General features: G+C 63.2%; 1 protein-coding gene across 2 annotated transcripts; it reads right to left on the bottom strand.

The window, feature by feature from the left end:
* Positions 1-3,930: 3,930 nt before the first annotated feature.
* Positions 3,931-15,592, bottom strand: LOC138810986 (trimeric intracellular cation channel type A). 2 transcript variants are annotated; one of them, XM_069998434.1, is made up of 6 exons: positions 15,407-15,592; positions 8,233-8,389; positions 7,933-8,117; positions 6,884-6,971; positions 5,905-6,022; positions 3,931-4,977 (listed from the first exon to the last, which is right to left on the bottom strand). In XM_069998434.1, the coding sequence occupies exons 1-6, from the start codon at positions 15,528-15,530 to the stop codon at positions 4,729-4,731; spliced, it is 921 nt and encodes a 306-aa protein (XP_069854535.1). In that variant the 5' UTR covers positions 15,531-15,592; the 3' UTR covers positions 3,931-4,728. The 2 variants fall into 2 exon arrangements, with proteins under 2 accessions (XP_069854535.1, XP_069854536.1); XM_069998435.1 differs by lacking the exon at positions 15,407-15,592 and adding an exon at positions 10,631-10,854 and having other exon boundaries at positions 3,932-4,977.
* Between the last annotated feature and the right edge of the window lie 655 nt (positions 15,593-16,247).

Genomic DNA, 16,247 nt, shown 5'->3' with positions numbered 1-16,247 from the left:
AAAAAAAAAAAGCTGGAAGTGGCACTGTGGCTTAAGTGGTAGAGCATCCAGCCTTGAGTGAAAAAGCTTCAGGGCAGCATCCAGGCCCTGAGTTCAAGTCCAGCAACTGACCAAAAAGAAAAAAGAATCAGGGGAGGGGCTGGAGGGTCCCCTCGAGCCATGGGCAGACGCGGGTGTGCAGGCTGGCGCCCGGCCTGGCCCGGCCACCTTACCTGCGGGCGCGCTGCTGAGGTAGATGGCGACGGAGCTGGGCGGCGGCGCGGGCAGCGGCCCGGCCTGGCCGTGGAGGAGCCGCCGGCGGGTGCCCGGGCTGAGGGGACCCCCACTCATGCTGCCCCCGGGACCCCAGACCTCACAGCTCGAGCTGGGGGCCCCACCCGGGAGGGGCCGGCGAGGGCCGTCGGCTGCTCTGGCCTCACAATGGAGGTGTCTCCAGCTCACCCCAAGGCGCCGCTCACCAGCTCGTCTCCCCGGGCTCCGTGGTCACCAAGCAACGGCAGCGCAGAGGCCGGGCCCTGCGGCCTCCCCGGCCCTGCCTCCCCCGGGTGGAGTCGGCGCAGGGGAGGGGGAGGGGAGGAGATGCCCCATCCCCACCCCGGAGGGCGGGCTTTCTGTGATTCAGGGACACCCCAAAATGTGCTCCCCCCACAGCATGACTTTTCCCCTCCCTTCTCCCCCCACCCCAAACTCCAGCTGTCAATCAATACTAGCGCCTAGCCTCCCCCCCAGCCCGCCTCCCCGCTACCTGGGAGGCTGAGAGTGCCAGCCTGGGAAGCGGAGGCCACGCCGACCAGCCCAGAGCTAGACCTAAAAGCTCAAGGACAGTGCTCAGGTGCTCAGTTCAAGCCCCAGGACCAACACACACACACACACACAGACACACACACACACACACACACACACCCTTATATACACACACACACACACACACACACATATACACATACACACATACACACACATACACACATATATACATACACACATGCACACATATACACATATACATACATGTCCCACAAAAAAACACAAGGACCCCAAGCCCATGGATGAGGTAATTTCAACATCAGGGCTTTTTTTTGGGGGGGGGGTCCAGTTGTGGGGCCTGAACTCTGGGCCCGGGCGCTGTCCCTCAGCTCTTCAGCTCAAGGTGGGCCCTCTACCCCTTGAGCCACAGAGCCACTTCGGGTTTGCTGGTGGTTCATGGGAGATAAGAGTCTCACAGTCTTTCCTATATGGGCTGGCTTTGAACCAAGATCCTCAGATCTCAGCCTCCTGAGCAGCTTGGATGACAGACGTGAGCCCCGGTGCCCGGCTTTGTGGTTAGTTTTGGAGGCAGGACAGAGAGTCTCTACGCACTGAGGCTGGCCTCAAACTCACAATTCCTGCACCTCAGCCTCCCAAGTGCTGGGATCACAGGTGCGGCCACCTGCTGGGTTTTCCTTGCAGACACTGGCCTTCTAGCTGAGAGCCCCCCACCCCCATTCTCCACGGGGCACTCTGTCCACCCCGGAGGGGCCGGCCCCTGCACTGTCCACTGGCGGCCGGGCTCTGCCACCCCGCGGGCACGCAGGGAGCAATCCTCGCAGCCATGGCTCTGGCCGGGGCCGGGGCCGGGACGGCAGGGGACCCTGCGGGGGGCCCTCTGCTTCCATCCTGTTCCTGCTGCTGACGAAGGGGTGCCGGGAGGGGAGACATTACAGGAGAAAGCCTGCAGTGACTCAGGCCGGGGGTTATTTCCTGGCCCGCGTCTCCCAGCAACAGCTGAGGTCAAGGAGCTGGTTTGCCAGGGGTCGGGCGCCCGGCCAGACGCGGTGCTGCCCGCGGGGTGTCGGGCTGGGACAGCCACCCCGGAGGGGACACACGGGCAGTGGGCAGCGGGTGTGGTCCCTGCCCTGGGCCCTGCCCCAGGGGCACCTGCCGCCCTGTCACTCGGGGTCCCCGAGCTGCCCTCGGCGCGTCCTGGCTGGGTGGGCAGTGGGCAGGAGGAGGGCGGGGCGGGCAGTGGGCAGGAGGCCGGGCGGGGCGGGTGGGCAGTGGGCAGGAGGCCGGGCGGCCCGGGCGGGGCGGGCAGTGGGCAGGAGCCGGGCGGGGCAGGCAGTGGGCAGGAGGCTGGGCGGCCCGGGTGGGGTGGGCAGTGGGCAGGAGGCCGGGCGGGCAGTGGGCAGGAGGCCGGGCGGCCCGGGCAGTGGGCAGGAGCTGGGCAGGGCAGGCAGTGGGCAGGAGGCTGGGCGGCCCGGGTGGGGCGGGCAGTGGGCAGGAGCCGGGCGGGGCGGGCAGTGGGCAGGAGGCTGGGCGGGCAGTGGGCAGGAGGCCGGGCGGCCTGGGCAGTGGGCAGGAGCTGGGCAGGGCAGGCAGTGGGCAGGAGGCCGGGCGGGGCGGGCAGTGGGCAGGAGGCGGGCGGGGCGGGCAGTGGGCAGGAGGCGGGCGGGGCGGGCAGTGGGCAGGAGGCCGGGCGGGCAGTGGGCAGGAGGCCGGGCGGCCCGGGCAGTGGGCAGGAGCTGGGCAGGGCAGGCAGTGGGCAGGAGGCTGGGCGGCCCGGGCGGGGCGGGCAGTGGGCAGGAGCCGGGCGGGGCGGGCAGTGGGCAGGAGGCCGGGCGGGCAGTGGGCAGGAGGCCGGGCGGCCTGGGCAGTGGGCAGGAGCTGGGCAGGGCAGGCAGTGGGCAGGAGGCCGGGCGGGGCGGGCAGTGGGCAGGAGCCGGGCGGGGCGGGCAGTGGGCAGGAGGCGGGCGGGGCGGGCAGTGGGCAGGAGGCCGGGCGGCCAGGGCGGGGCAGGAGGCCGGGGCTGGACCGCGGACAGGCCCGGGCGGGGCGGGCAGTGGGCAGGAGCCGGGCGGGCAGTGGGCAGGAGGCCGGGCGGGGCAGGCAGTGGGCAGGAGGCCGGGCGGCCCGGGCGGGGCGGGCAGTGGGCAGGAGGCCGGGCGGGCAGTGGGCAGGAGCCGGGCGGCCCGGGCAGTGGGCAGGAGGCCGGGCGGGCAGTGGGCAGGAGGCCGGGCGGGGCGGGCAGTGGGCAGGAGCCGGGCGGGGCGGGCAGTGGGCAGGAGCGGGGCGGCCCGGGCAGTGGGCAGGAGCCGGGCGGGGCGGGCAGTGGGCAGGAGCCGGGCGGCCCGGGCGGGGCGGGCAGTGGGCAGGAGCCGGGCGGCCCGGGCTGACCCTCTCGTGGCCGCGGGCGGCACCGCCTCCGCATGGGCGGGGCGCGGGGGGGTGACGGACGCGGCGGCGCGTCTCCAAACATACACCGCACACGTGACAAAGCGCGCGGATCCGCAGTTCCGAGCAAAGGAGAAGCGACGTTTATTTATTTGTTTGTTCGGTTGTGGGACTTGAACCCGGGCCCGGCGAGTCCCTGAGCGTCTGTGGCTGGAGGCTGGCGCTCTACCTCGGCACCACTCCTGTTTTTCTGGTGGTTCAGTGGGGAGGAGGCGCAGGTCCCTCCCTGCCCAGGCTGGCTTTGAGCGGCCATCCTCAGACCTCAGCTTTCCGGGTAGGTAGGATGACAAGGCGGGAGTCACCCACACCCGGGGCCTGCCCTCTGACCTGCCGCCAGCCCCGCCCCCCGCAAGCCACACCCCCACACCTGAGGCCTCGCCTCCGCTGAGCTCCCGCCCACCGCGGAGCCCCGCCCACCGCAAGCCACACCCCCACACCTGAGGCCTCACCTCCGCTGAGCTCCCGCCCATCGCGGAGCCCCGCCCCCCACAAGCCACACCCCCACACCTGAGGCCTCGCCTCCGCTGAGCTCCCGCCCATCGCGGAGCCCCGCCCACCGCAAGCCACACCCACACTTGAGGCCTCGCCTCCGCTGAGCTCCCGCCCATCGCAGGCCCCGCCCCCACGCCGGAGGCGTGGCCCCGCGGAGCCCCGCCCCTCCGGCGGGTCCTCCCGCCCCGCTGCCCCCCAGGCTGAGCCGGCAGGCCGGCCAGCTTAGATCCGAGGGTCCCAGCTCACAGGCCCCCCCCCCCCCCCACAGGACGTGGCTTAGAACTCTTCTGGGGGGTGTGTGCAGGCTTGGGGGTTCATGACGCCGTTTCTAGAGCAAAAAGGAACCAACCAGAAATCTGCCAGGGTTTCTGACTGAATTCTGTGTCCCCAACCCCAAAGCTATGGCTTTATGGAGGGGCCTGGCAGAGGGGGGGGTGGAGAGGAGGGGGGGAGAGAGAGGGGGGAGAGGGGGGGAGAGGAGGGGGGAGAGAGGGGGAGAGACAGAGAGGAGAGAGAGGAGGGGGAGAGGGGGGAGAGAGGAGAGACAGAGAGAGGGGGAGGAGGGGGGCGGGGGGGGGGAGAGAGAGGAAGAGAGGAGGAGGGAGGGGGGAGAGAGGAGAGATAGAGGGGGGAGGAGGGGGGAAGAGAGAGGGGGAGAGGGAGCGGAAGTAAAAGGGGGAGACAGAGGAGAGAGAGGAGGGGGGAGAGGGGGGAGAGAGGGGGAGAGGAGGGGGGAGAGAGGGGGGAGAGAGGAGAGAGAGGGGGGAGGAGGGGGGAAGAGAGAGGGGGAGAGGGAGGGGAGGTAGAGAGAGGAGGAGACAGAGAAGAGAGGGGAGGGGGGAGAGGAGAGGGGGAAGGGGGGCTAGTGACAGAGAGAGACTCCATTCGCATGGAAGTCCTTCATGCCACTGAACCCCACATCAGGCCAGGTGGGGAGCAGGAGGCGAAGGGCACTCACAGGGGAGTTCTCCGGCCAGGAGGCTCCCCACCCTGTCCCTATGGGGGGAGGGGTCCTCCCCACACCCCCTAATCGGCCTTCTTGGTTTTCTTCTTCCTGGAGCCCTCGCTCAGCTCCTCCTTGGACCTGGGCAGAGGGGAATGCTGGGGGCCGGGCCCCACCCCATGGACACCGCCACCACCACTGTGGGTGGCCCCGTGGTTGTCATGGTGATGGTCGCCGCCGCTGCCCCAGGAACCCCCAAACAGCACGGGGCAGACGTAGGCCTCCAGGACATCGAACGGACAGCTGTGCGAGTGAGTGGCTGTGAGGAACACCTGCAGGGCGGAGGTCGAGGGGCCGTGGAGGGAAGAGGAGGGGAGAGGAGAGGGGAGCAGGAGTCACAGAGGTGGCCTGGCCCTGCATGCACCGCAGGACCCCAGCTAACTCCCCAGCTGGCCAGTTCTGGGGACAGCCCCAGGACCAGGAGTCCTCCCTATACCTGGTCTAGACCCTGTTGGCGGTGACCAGCTCATTAGGGCCCAGAGGTGGTCTGGGGTGCAGATGGACCAGAGGCAGTATGCTTTCTAATGCACCCTAGGTCCTGGGTTCAATCTCCAGCACCATAAAAAACCCAAACCCAAACCAAAAAGGGGTAGCTCAGCTGGGTGTGGTAGTTCACGCCTGTAATCCCAGCACATCTGGCACAGGAAACCGGCCCCTCCGACACCAGCACACAGTGAGGGTCTGCAAATCAATCCCTCCCAGCCAGGAACACCTGGACAGTTGGTTCTGGAGCTTGAACTCGGGGCCTGGGCGCAGTCCCTGAGCTTTTCTGTTCCAAGCTAGCGCTCTACCCCTTGGGCCACAGCTCTACTTCTGGTGTTCTGCTGGTTGATTGGAGACGAGTCTCAGGAACTTGACTGACCGGGCTGGCTTTGAACCTTGATTCTCTGATCTCAGCCTCCTGAGTGGCTAGGATGACAGGCGTGAGCCACCAGCGCCCGGCAGCTCTTACATTTTTGACAGAGTCTCACTATGTCCACCTCAGGCTGGCTCAAACGCTCCATTCTCTGGTTTGCACTTCCCCAGGGCTAGGATTCCAGGCAGGTGCTACCATACCCGGCAGCCCCCAGCCTTTCCTCCCTCTGGTCTCCGCACCCGAGGCAGCGGCCTTACGTGGGTAGGGCCCTGCACCTGCAGGCCTCCCTGGAGCCCCCCTGCGGCCCCACCCCCCCAGCCAGGAGGAGGCCCCGGTGGCTTACTTTGCAGGACACCATGAACATGGTGAAGAGGAAGATGAGGCTGGCCTTGGACACGGGAAGCCAGCGCGTCTGCTGCAGGGTGAACAGGATGGCACCGTACAGGCTGGCCTTGGTGGGGCTGTGGGAGCGGACGCAGTGACCAGGGCAGTCCCCGCGGCCCCCCCCCCGTCACCCCCACCTCCCCCCGCCCCTGCCCCTGCCCCCACCCCCGCCCCTGCCCCAGCTGCAGTAGGAAACAGGCAGGTGGGTTAACCTGGGATAACCTGGCCCAAAGAAAGACCTAGCCTGGGCTCAGCTTCTGGAAGTTTCTCTGACGCTCTGGGCACTGAGGGTCCCGCCTCTGGGCCAGCCGAGCAGCATGTACCTGGGCCTCCACAGGCACCAGAGACCCTGGCGGTGTGCCCATGCGTTGGGTCTGTGGGCAGCCACCAGGACACACAGGTCACTCCGGTGAGCTTGGGTGGAAGTCTGCTCACTTCTCTGTCTCTCCCTGCTGGTCCTGGGTTTTGAACTCAGGCCCTGGGTGTTTTCATTCTTTATTTTTTGCTCTATCACTGGAACCATAGATCCACTCCCAGCTTCTTGTTGGTTCATTAGAGACCAAAGTCTCACAGACTTTCCTGCCCTGGTTAGCTTTGAACCACAATCCTCACATCTCAGCTTCCTAAGCAGCAAGGATGACAGGCGCGAGCCACCCTAACACCCGCCATATTGCTTTTCTTACCTAACCAGTGGCAGAGGTGTTGGATTCTGTCCAGAAGCTTCTTTTGAACCAAAAGCTCCTACTTACCCGTTAAAACCCAAATCAAATGTGCCCTTCCCCTCTGCAGCTCTCCCTGGCTGAACTGTGGCCCCAGTGTGTGTTTCCCCAGCCAAAGTCTCTGGAAGCTTCTACAAGGCAGTCAGGGGCTGAGGCCCTAACTCAGGGAGGGCTCCTCTGGCACGGGGGGGGGGGGGGGGGGGAGGGGACAGTACTCACAAGGACATGTGCAGGATCTCATTCATCTCCGGCTTCCACACGCCCCGGAGCAGCTGCTCCACGCTGGACAGGAGGGCGACCCCAGAGCCTGCCGGACAGGACAGGGCCAGGAGTGCAGGGCTGAGCTGGGAAAACTATCAGGGCCTTCAGGCAGGTGCTCAGCTGCTGAACCACGCCTCTGGCCCAGGCTTACACCGGCTGCTTTTGAGATGTGGGTCTCCCTTCTTGCTTGGGCATGCACCTGGACATCCATCTGCCTAGTATGCTTTACTTTAATTAATTAATGAATTGTCAGTTGTGGGGCTTGAGCTCTGAGCCTGGGCGCTGTCCCTCAGCTCTTCAGCTCAAGGCGAGTGTTCTACCGCTTGAGCTACAGTGCCACTTCTGGTTTTCTGGTGGTTCATTGGAGATAAGTCTCAGGGACTTTCCCACCCAGGTTGGCTTTGAACTGTGATCCTCAGATCTCAGCCTCCTGAGTAGCTGGGATGACAGGTGTGAGCCACCAGCGCCTGGCTCTTGTCTATTTTTTTTGCGGGGGGTCTGGTCATGGGGTTTGAACTCAGGGCCTGGGCGCTGTCCCTCAGCTCTTCAGCTCAAGGCTAGCGCTCTACCACTTGAGCCACAGCGCCACTTCCGGCTTTTTTCTTTTTACTTATGTGATGCTAAAGAATCAAACCCAGGGCCTCGAGCATGCAAGGCAAGCGCTCTACCACTGAGCCACCTTCCCAGCCCTCTTGTCTATTTTTTTTTAAGGCTTCTGATCATGCTGGGATGACAGGCTCCCATCATCAATCACATGGAGATGGAATCCCACAGACTTTGTTTTTTCTTTTGCTCCAGGCTGGCCTAGAACCGTGCTCCTCCCAATCTTGGCTGCCCCTGTGTAGGGTGACACACCACCCGGTCCAGTGACAGGCCATGAAACCTGAGTTGGCCTCAGACCAGAATCCTCCCCTTCTCAGCCTCCCGATCGGCTGGGATCACACAGGGGAGCAGCTGGCACCTGCCCAGGACGATTCCTGGGAGGGGCTGTGCCCGGTCCGGCTCACCTTTGACCCAGCCTGTGGCGATCATGATGAACCAGCCGTGGTGGTAGTGGTGGTGGGCATGGTGGATACCCACGGCGATCTTGCGGACTCTCACCACCTCCTTCATGGCCACGAAGATGAGCTTCACGGGCAGGAAGCACACACACTTGTAGAACAGGTCCAGCGGGCAGAAGAAAATCAAGTACCTGTGGACAGCGGCAGGCGGGGTGAGGGGGACCCCCAGGCCATCCCGGGGTGGAGGGGGGATATTCCTGGGGCCGAAGTGGTCGTCCGTCCTCTCCCCCCCCCCCCCCCACATACCAGACGGCAGAGGCCAGCAGCACGCTGGAGTTGTTGCTGAAGTAGTCGATCACCGGCTCTCCCAGGAGCAGGTCGGCCAGGATATAACTCCCGAAGCAGTGCAGCATAGCGCAAAGCCAGGAGGCCGCAGGGTGGCGCCGAGACAACTCCACGGCGCCTGGAGGCCGGGGGCGGGAGGTGCCTGGGGTCAGCACAGGGCCCCCCTGCCCCGCCGCAGCCTGGCTACGCAGCTGCCCACCCCAGCTCCCGCACCACGCCGGCGCTCAGCGCGCCAGCAGGTGCAGCATTTGTAAGGAAAGAGGAAGTCCTCAAAAGCACCTGGTCACCTCTGATCGAGGAAGTCTTTTGGCCGCCGGGGGGAAACTGAGGCGGGGGACGCTGTGAGGTGGCTATGCTACCTAACCAGATGCCAGGGTCCCTAGGAGCCCATGGTGGTCCTGTTTCTGCCTTCATTTCATTTTATGGTCGTTGTAGGACGGACATTGAACTTACTGCTATGGGTAAGTTGTCCGCCCTGGGGCTTGAACTCTAGCCCTATGTGCTGTCCTTCAGTTCTTCTGCTCAAGGCTAGTGCTCTACCCCTTGAGCCACTGTGCCACTTCCAGTCTTATGATGGTTTATTGGAGAGAAGAGTCTCAGGTACTTTTCTGCCTGGGGTGGCTTTGAACTGCGATCCTCAGATCTCAGCCTCCTGAGTAGCTAGGATGACAGGCATGAGCCACCAGTGCCTGGCAAAACTGTTGTTTTTAAGAGTTCAAGGATGGGGGCTGGGAAGGTGGCTCAGTGGTAGAGCGCTTGCCTTGCATACATGAGGCCTTGGGTTCGATTCCTCAGCACCACATAAACAAAAAGAAAAAAGACAGAAGTGGCGCTTTGGCTCAAGTGGTAGGACGCTAGCCTTGAGCTGAAGAGCTGAGGGACAGCGCCCAGGCCCAGCGTTCAGGCCCCACGGCCGGACCCACCCACCCCCCAACAAAAAAAGAGAGAAAACTTAAGGGACGGCACGCAGGACTGACTGACACATAGACACACACAATCACTCACACGTATACACCAAAGAAGGGTCACCATAACAAGACCCTAGTCTCAAAATAGAAGAATAAAAGCAGGAAGTCTAGTCGCATCTAAGTGGTTCATGAGCTCACAGCGCAGGGATGCAGGATCAGTACCCATTCCCACCCGCATTCTTGCCACTCCCCACCAATTCGTTTATTTTCTAGTCCTGGGGATGGAACCGGGGCCTGGTAATCGCTAGGCTGGCACTGCCCACCACCCCCACCCCTGGTACCACGCATTTTGTCTTCAGAGTCTTAATGCTTACTTATATCCCCCTTTTTTTTGGGGGGGGGTCCGGTCGTGGGGCCTGAACTCTGGGCCCTCAGCTCTTCAGCTCAAGGTGAGCACTCTACCACTTGAGCTACAGCGCCACTTCCGGCTTTTTTTCTGTGTATGTGGTGCTGAGGAATGGAACCCAGGGCCTCATGCATGCAAGGCAAGCGCTCTACCATGGAGCCACCTTCCCAGCCCTCCTGGGGGGGTGGTCTTAGAGCAGAATTTTATCAGGCTGATTCCCCCCCTCCCTGAGGCCCAAAGCACCGCCTGATGATAGCACTGATTGATTACTTCTGCAAAAAGCTCAAAGTCTTGGACTCTTGATTTCCAGTGAGCAGGTCTTAAGGCAGAGAGACCTTTAAGAGGCGTGGCTTAGTAAGGCAATCAGTTGATTGGGAGGGACCTTGGCAGTGGCAGGGCTTGGGGAGATGATTAGGTCATTGGGGGTGTGGTCTCAGCAGGGGCGGGGCTTTGGGCACTTGGGGGCGTGGCCTAGGCAGGAACCTGGCTGTCCTCCAGGGTTGGTTGCTAGGAAACATGGGTGAGTGGTGAGGCTCAGGAGCCTGGCAGGGTTCTGGGGTCCCCAGCACCTACAGTACATAAATGAATGAACCAACCCACAAAACCCAGCAAGCCTGCCCGCAAGCCTCATCCAGCCGCTCCACCAGGGCCACCAGGGCCACCTTCCTTCTGCACACAGCACCATTCTTCCGCCATCCACCACCGGATTTGTTTTTGGTGTTAAGTTGGAGATGAGTTTGGTGGAGGTCGGGAAGGTGGCTCAGTGGTAGAGCGCTTGCCTTGCATGCATGAGGCCCTGGGTTCGATTCCTCAGCACCATAAGCAAAAAGAAAAAAAAGCAGAAGTGGTGCTGTGGCTCAAGTCGTAGAATGCACGTCTTGAGCTGAAGAGCTGAGGGACAGCGCCCAGGCCCAGAGTGCAGGCCCCACGACCAACAAAAACAAAAATAATTTAAAAAAGAGAGTTTGGTGGACTCTCGTGCACCGGCTGGCTTTGAACCAGGATCCTCAGAGTAGCTGGGATGACAGGGGTGACAGGCGGGTACCTGGCGGTGCCCTCGACGTTTAAAGTTGCTCCTCTCTAGAGTACGTATGTCCTGTCCTGGCTTCTATTTAAAACACGGCTCAGAGGCCGCCGTGCTTTGCAGAAATGGATCCCTGTACATCTAAAAATAACGCCTGGGCTTGAGTTCCTTCCTGGGCCTCTGTGTCCTCTGGGATCAGGCACGGAGCAGGGGTGGGGCGGGCCTGACAGGCACCTGTGCGGCTGAACGCATGAACACAGGCTCCCCAGCCGCACAGTCACGTGACCGAGCGCCAGCTGGCTCTGCCACTCACACCCATGCCCATCCCCCAGCCTTCTGAGGCAGGCAGCTGGGAATGAGCTCTCCCTGGGCTCCATCCCCAGCCCCCGCGGAAAGAGAAGAGAAGAAAGCAGAATGCTGGCTGTGGAATCCATGAATCCTGTAATAGCATCTTTTTTATTTTATTTTTTTTTTGCCAGCTCTGGGGCTTGAACTCAGGGCCTGATCGCTGTCCCTGAGCTTCATTTACTCAAACAGCACTCTACCACTTGAGCCGCAGCGCCACTTCTAGCTTTTTTTGTGTATGTGGTGCTGAGGGATTGAATCCAGGACCTCATGTGTGCAAGGAAAGCGCTCTACCACTGAGCCACCTTCCCAGCCCCACCCTCTTTTTTGGGGGGTTGGTGGTGGGGCTTGAACTCAGGGCCTGGGCGCTGTTCTGAGCTGCACAGTCAAGGCAAGCTCTCTACCACTCGAGCCGCAGCGCCGCCCCCCCCAGCCCCCTCCCAGCCCCCTCCCAGCCCCCTCCCAGCCCCTTTTCTATTCTGTGGAGCTAGGGTCTCACTGTGGAGTCCAGGCTGAACTCTTCATCTGCCTGGCCTCCACTTCCCCAGAGCTGGGCTGACAGGAGGGAGGCATGACCAGGCCTGGCAATATTAGACTTCTCGGTAAGTCCTGGGACCCTGCTTCAATCAGCCCTTGTACGAGGCTCCTGGGAGGAAGAGGGCACCAACTGCTTGGAGTGCATAGGGAAGATGTTTCTGGAAATGGAGTGAAATAGAAAAAGCTGAGGGGCTGGTCGCTGGTGGCTTATACCTGCCAGCCTAGCTACACAGGAGGCTGAGACCTGAGGATGATGTTGTTCAAAGCCAGCCCAGGCAGCAAAGTCCATTGAGATGCTTAGCTCCCATGGACCACCAGAAAACTGGAAGTGATGCTGTGGCTCAAAGTGGTAAAGCGCTTGCCTCAAGCTGAAGAGCTGAGGGACAGCACCCAGGCCCTGAGTTCAAGCCCCACCACCGACCCCAAAAAAAGAAGAAAAAAAATATAGGTGAAGGTCGAAATTTGAGTGAATTTTTATTTGTTTTTGCTAAAGGCTGGCACTCTACCACTTGAGCCACAGCGCCACTTCTGGCTTTTTCTGTGTCTGTGGTGCTGAGGAATGGAACCCAGGGCTTCATACATGCTAGACGAGCGCTCTACCACTGAGCCACCTTCCCAGCCCAGGTGAATGGATTTTTTTTACAGGAAGCCTAGGGAGGGAACGCAGGGCCTTACACAGGGCTGGCAAGCACTCTGCCCCTTAGCCCCAGAGTGGATGGAGTTTGGATACCAGGCTGGGTTTAGGGGAGGACAATGCATCTAAACACATGTGCTGTATTGTCTGCATCTCTCAGTGACTGAGATAAGCCTTGTTCTGCAACTTTCTGAACTCAGATGTGCCTCAGTTTCCTCCCCTAGAAAATGTAGATCTTTTTTTTTTTTTTTTTTAAATTGTATTTTATTTTATTTGAGAACATACTGTACCCCAGACTCACAAAGTTGGAGGAGGAGAAGCTCCCATTCCCTCCCCCCACACACACACACTCTCACACATAAAAGGCTTATAACAAGGTCAGAGGCAGGAGTGGTGGTCCAGGCTTGTAATCCCAGCACTTGGGAGGCTGAGGCAGGAAAATAGCAGGTTCGGGTCCAGCCTGGCCTACATAGTGAGATCAAGCCCCACTCCTCAAAGCGGCAGTCTCCAAACAGGGATCAATAAACTGCTGCCATTAGCTGGACCTGGGGGTGTGGCCTGGGCCTGGGGGCGTGGATCACGTGTTACACACTAGCCTAAAGGCCTGGAATTCAAACCCCAGTACCCACCTAGGTAACAATCAACAACGTGTGTGTGTGTGTGTGTGTGTGTGTATTTTTGGGTATGTGATGCTCAGAACATTCTAGAACCAACGTGCAGCTTTTCTGGGAAACAATGGCTTTGGTGGTCCCAGCTCCAACTTGGTGGGTTCTTACCTGGATGTCCTCACCTGACCTGCGGATGGATAAATCTCAGCTGGGGATGGACCCTGTGTCCTCCCCCCACTTCGAGGACCGTTTTGGGGTGTTATAGTGGTGGGACAGCAGCATCCCTTTGGTGGTGGGGAGGTTGGGAAACTAGGGTACTGAGAAATGGGTCTAAATCTGTGACCTTCCAGCCCTGCGGTCAGCCCCCAACCTGCCAGCAACTCTCCGGAACTAAACACGGCACCAGGTCCGATCCTCAGATTCCCACCTCTGGAGTAGCTAGAGTCCAGGTGTGAGCCACTGGTGCCTGGCTACAAAAGGGTCTTTCTGGCTACAGAAGAGTTTTATTGTATTTTATTTTTCTAGTCCTGGGGCTTGAACTCAGGGCTTGGGAGCTGTCCTTGAGCCTCCGTGCTCTACCACTTCCGCCTTTTTCTGGAGATGAGAGTCTCAGGAGCTTTTGTGCCCCAGTTGGCTTGGCATTGCGGTCCTCAGATCTCAGCCTCCTGAGTAGCTCAATGACAGGAGTGAGCCACCGGCGCCCGGCCAAGAAGAGTTGTTTTCTTTTTTAAGTTACCCAGGAGAGCCTGGGTGTGGTGGCTCACACCTGAAATTCCTGCTATGTGGAGGCTGAGGTCTGGAGGACTGCAATTTGAAGCCAGCTGGGAACCAACAGCTAGGTGTGTGTGGTAGTCCACACCTGTCACCACTGCTACTCAGGAAGATTAAAGAAGAGGACTGAGCGTGACTCCAGGCATAAACTCCACACCCTGGGCCTCAAAATAAAGCCAACAGTGTTGGGAGGCGTGACTCCAGTGTCTGAGCGCAGACTTAGCAAAGCACAAGGCCCTGAGTGCAAACCCTTGTACTTACTGCCAAATAAAAACAACAAGAGCCGGGCGCTGGTGGCTCACGCCTGTCATCCCAGCTACTCAGGAGGCTGAGATCTGAGGATCACGGTTCAAAGCCAGCCCCTGCTCAACCAATCGAAAACCGAAGTGGCGCTGTGCCTCAAGTTGCAGGGCACTAACTCTGAGCGCAGAGAGGGGGCGGAGAGGAGAGGTGAGAGGCGCGGCCCTGGGGGTGCGTTCCGCAGCTCCCACACTGGACCGTGTCTCCCCACATGGCAGCATCGTGTGTTCCTTGGAGCAGGCTCGGTGGTGCCTTCCTGTAATCCCATCCCAGCGCCAGGGACGCCGGGGCAGGAGAACCCAGACTTTTCCAGAGTAAATTCAAGACCAGCTGAGCTACCTGTAAGGCCTAATCCCAACCTCTGTCCCCCACCCCAAGAAAAACAAGCTCCTAGAAGCATCTAGTACGTGCAAGTCGGGGCTGAGAACCTGGACATTCAAATGTCAACTTTATGGAACCTTCTGGCACTTCTGGAGGTTCCCGCGTGGGCCTGGATTCTTGCCCCGGGGGACTGCTGGGGCTGGCTGTGAACATCCCGCCACACACCCTGAGGGCCAGGGCTCCCTGGGAGCCGTCTTGGAAGGCAGGGCTGAGCTGGTGAAGGGCAGGTTCCCGCACCAGGCCGGGCACAGCGCGGCGTGGCCTGCAGCTGGCCGGATTCCCTTCCTCCTGCTCCCCGCTTACCATGAGCCGCTGTTTTTTACCACCTGAAAAAATGATAAAGCTATCTCCCTTCTGGGGGTGCTTCCCTCCGGGGCGCTTGCTATCCACGCGGGAGGGAGGGCTCCACGGTTCCAGCCACTGACTTCGCCTTCTCCTCCTCCTTCCTTTCCCGCAAGCTGCCACCAAACCGGCTGGCGACTCGAATAGAATCGCTGGAGACGGAGGATTCCTCCGTGGACGTGTCCGCCCTCGAGGGCGAGCCCTGGGCCAGCACAGGGTAAGGGAAGGAGCAGGTCCCGGCCGGGCCGCCCGCGGGGCGCAGGCGCGGGGCCGAGGGCAGGGCGGGGGTCCGGGTGACCCGCAGGGGCTCGGGTGTCACCCCCCCCCCCCCCGCCCCGGCGCGGCGGGCCTTCCTTATATAGACAGCGGCCGCCGCCGCCCCGCGCCCGCCAAGGGCGGCCAGGGGAGGTCAAGGCGGCCGGGACCCCAGCCCGCGCCGCCCCCGGGCCGCCCCGCCGCCCTCCACACCCCGGCCCCCGGCCCGGGACCCCGCGAGCCCCACGACCGCCCCGCTCCCCCGGCCCGCGCCGCCCGCGGCGCCCCGCACGCCCCGCCGCCCCGCTCACGCCGCCCGCCGCGCCCCGCACGCCCCGCCGCCCCGCTCACGCCGCCTCCGGGCGCCCCGCACGCCCCGCCGCCCCGCTCACGCCGCCCGCCGCGCCCCGCACGCCCCGCCGCCCCGCTCACTCCGCCTCCGGGCGCCCCGCACGGGCGCCCCGCACGCGAGCCCCGCGGCGCCCCGCTCACTCCGCTCACTCCGCCCTCGGCGCCCCGCACGCGCGCCCCGCGGCGCCCCGCACGCCCCGCACGCCCCGCCGCCCCGCTCACTCCGCCCTCGGCGCCCCGCACGCGCGCTCCGCGGCGCAGGCCCCCGCTCACCTGGCTCGTACTTGAGGTAGAGGATGGAGACGATGAAGTAGCTGAGGTCGAAGACCGGGAAGAGCGGCACCCGCGAGAAGCTGAGCGCCAGCTCGCCCAGGCTCAGCGCCGACAGCAGCTCCATGCCGCCGAGACCGCGGGCCCGGCCCCGCGCCCCACACTGCGCCCCGCCGGGGCCGCCGCGCGCCAGCGCCGCCCCGGCCCGGCCCCGGAGCGGGGCGGGGAGCCGGGAGGAGGGGCCGGGCACCGCGGGAGGAGGGGCCGGGCACCCCGGGAGGAGGGGCCGGGCACCGCGGGAGGAGGGGCCGGGCACCGCGGGAGGAGGGGCCTGGACACCCCGGGAGGAGGGGCCTGGACACCCCGGGAGGAGGGGCCGGGAACCCCGGGAGGAGGGGCCGGGAACCCCGGGAGGAGGGGCCGGGAACCCCGGGAGGAGGGGCCTGGAGCCCGGGCGAGGGGCCGGGCACCCCGGGAGGAGGGGCCGGGAACCCCGGGAGGAGGGGCCGGGAACCCCGGGAGGAGGGGCCTGGACACCCCGGGGGGAGGGGCCTGGACACCCCGGGGGGAGGGGCCTGGACACCCCGGGGGGAGGGGCCGGGCACCGCGGGAGGAGGGGTCGGACACCCCGGGAGGAGGGGCCGGGCACCCCGGGAGGAGGGGCCGGGCACCCCGGGAGGAGGGGCCTGGAGCCCGGGCGAGGGGCCGGGCACCCCGGGAGGAGGGGCCTGGACACCCCGGGAGGAGGGGCCGGGCACCCCGGGAGGAGGGGCCGGGCACCCCGGGAGGAGGGGCCGGGCACCCCGGGAGGAGGGGCCTGGACACCCCGGGGGGAGGGGCCTGG

This window comes from Dipodomys merriami, unplaced genomic scaffold (genome assembly GCF_024711535.1).
Source record: "Dipodomys merriami isolate MVZ:Mamm:240054 unplaced genomic scaffold, mDipMer1.0.p SCAF_519, whole genome shotgun sequence".
Taxonomy (NCBI): domain Eukaryota; kingdom Metazoa; phylum Chordata; class Mammalia; order Rodentia; family Heteromyidae; genus Dipodomys; species Dipodomys merriami.
Note: the sequence above shows the minus strand (reverse complement) of the source record. Positions and strands in the feature narration are given on the sequence as shown.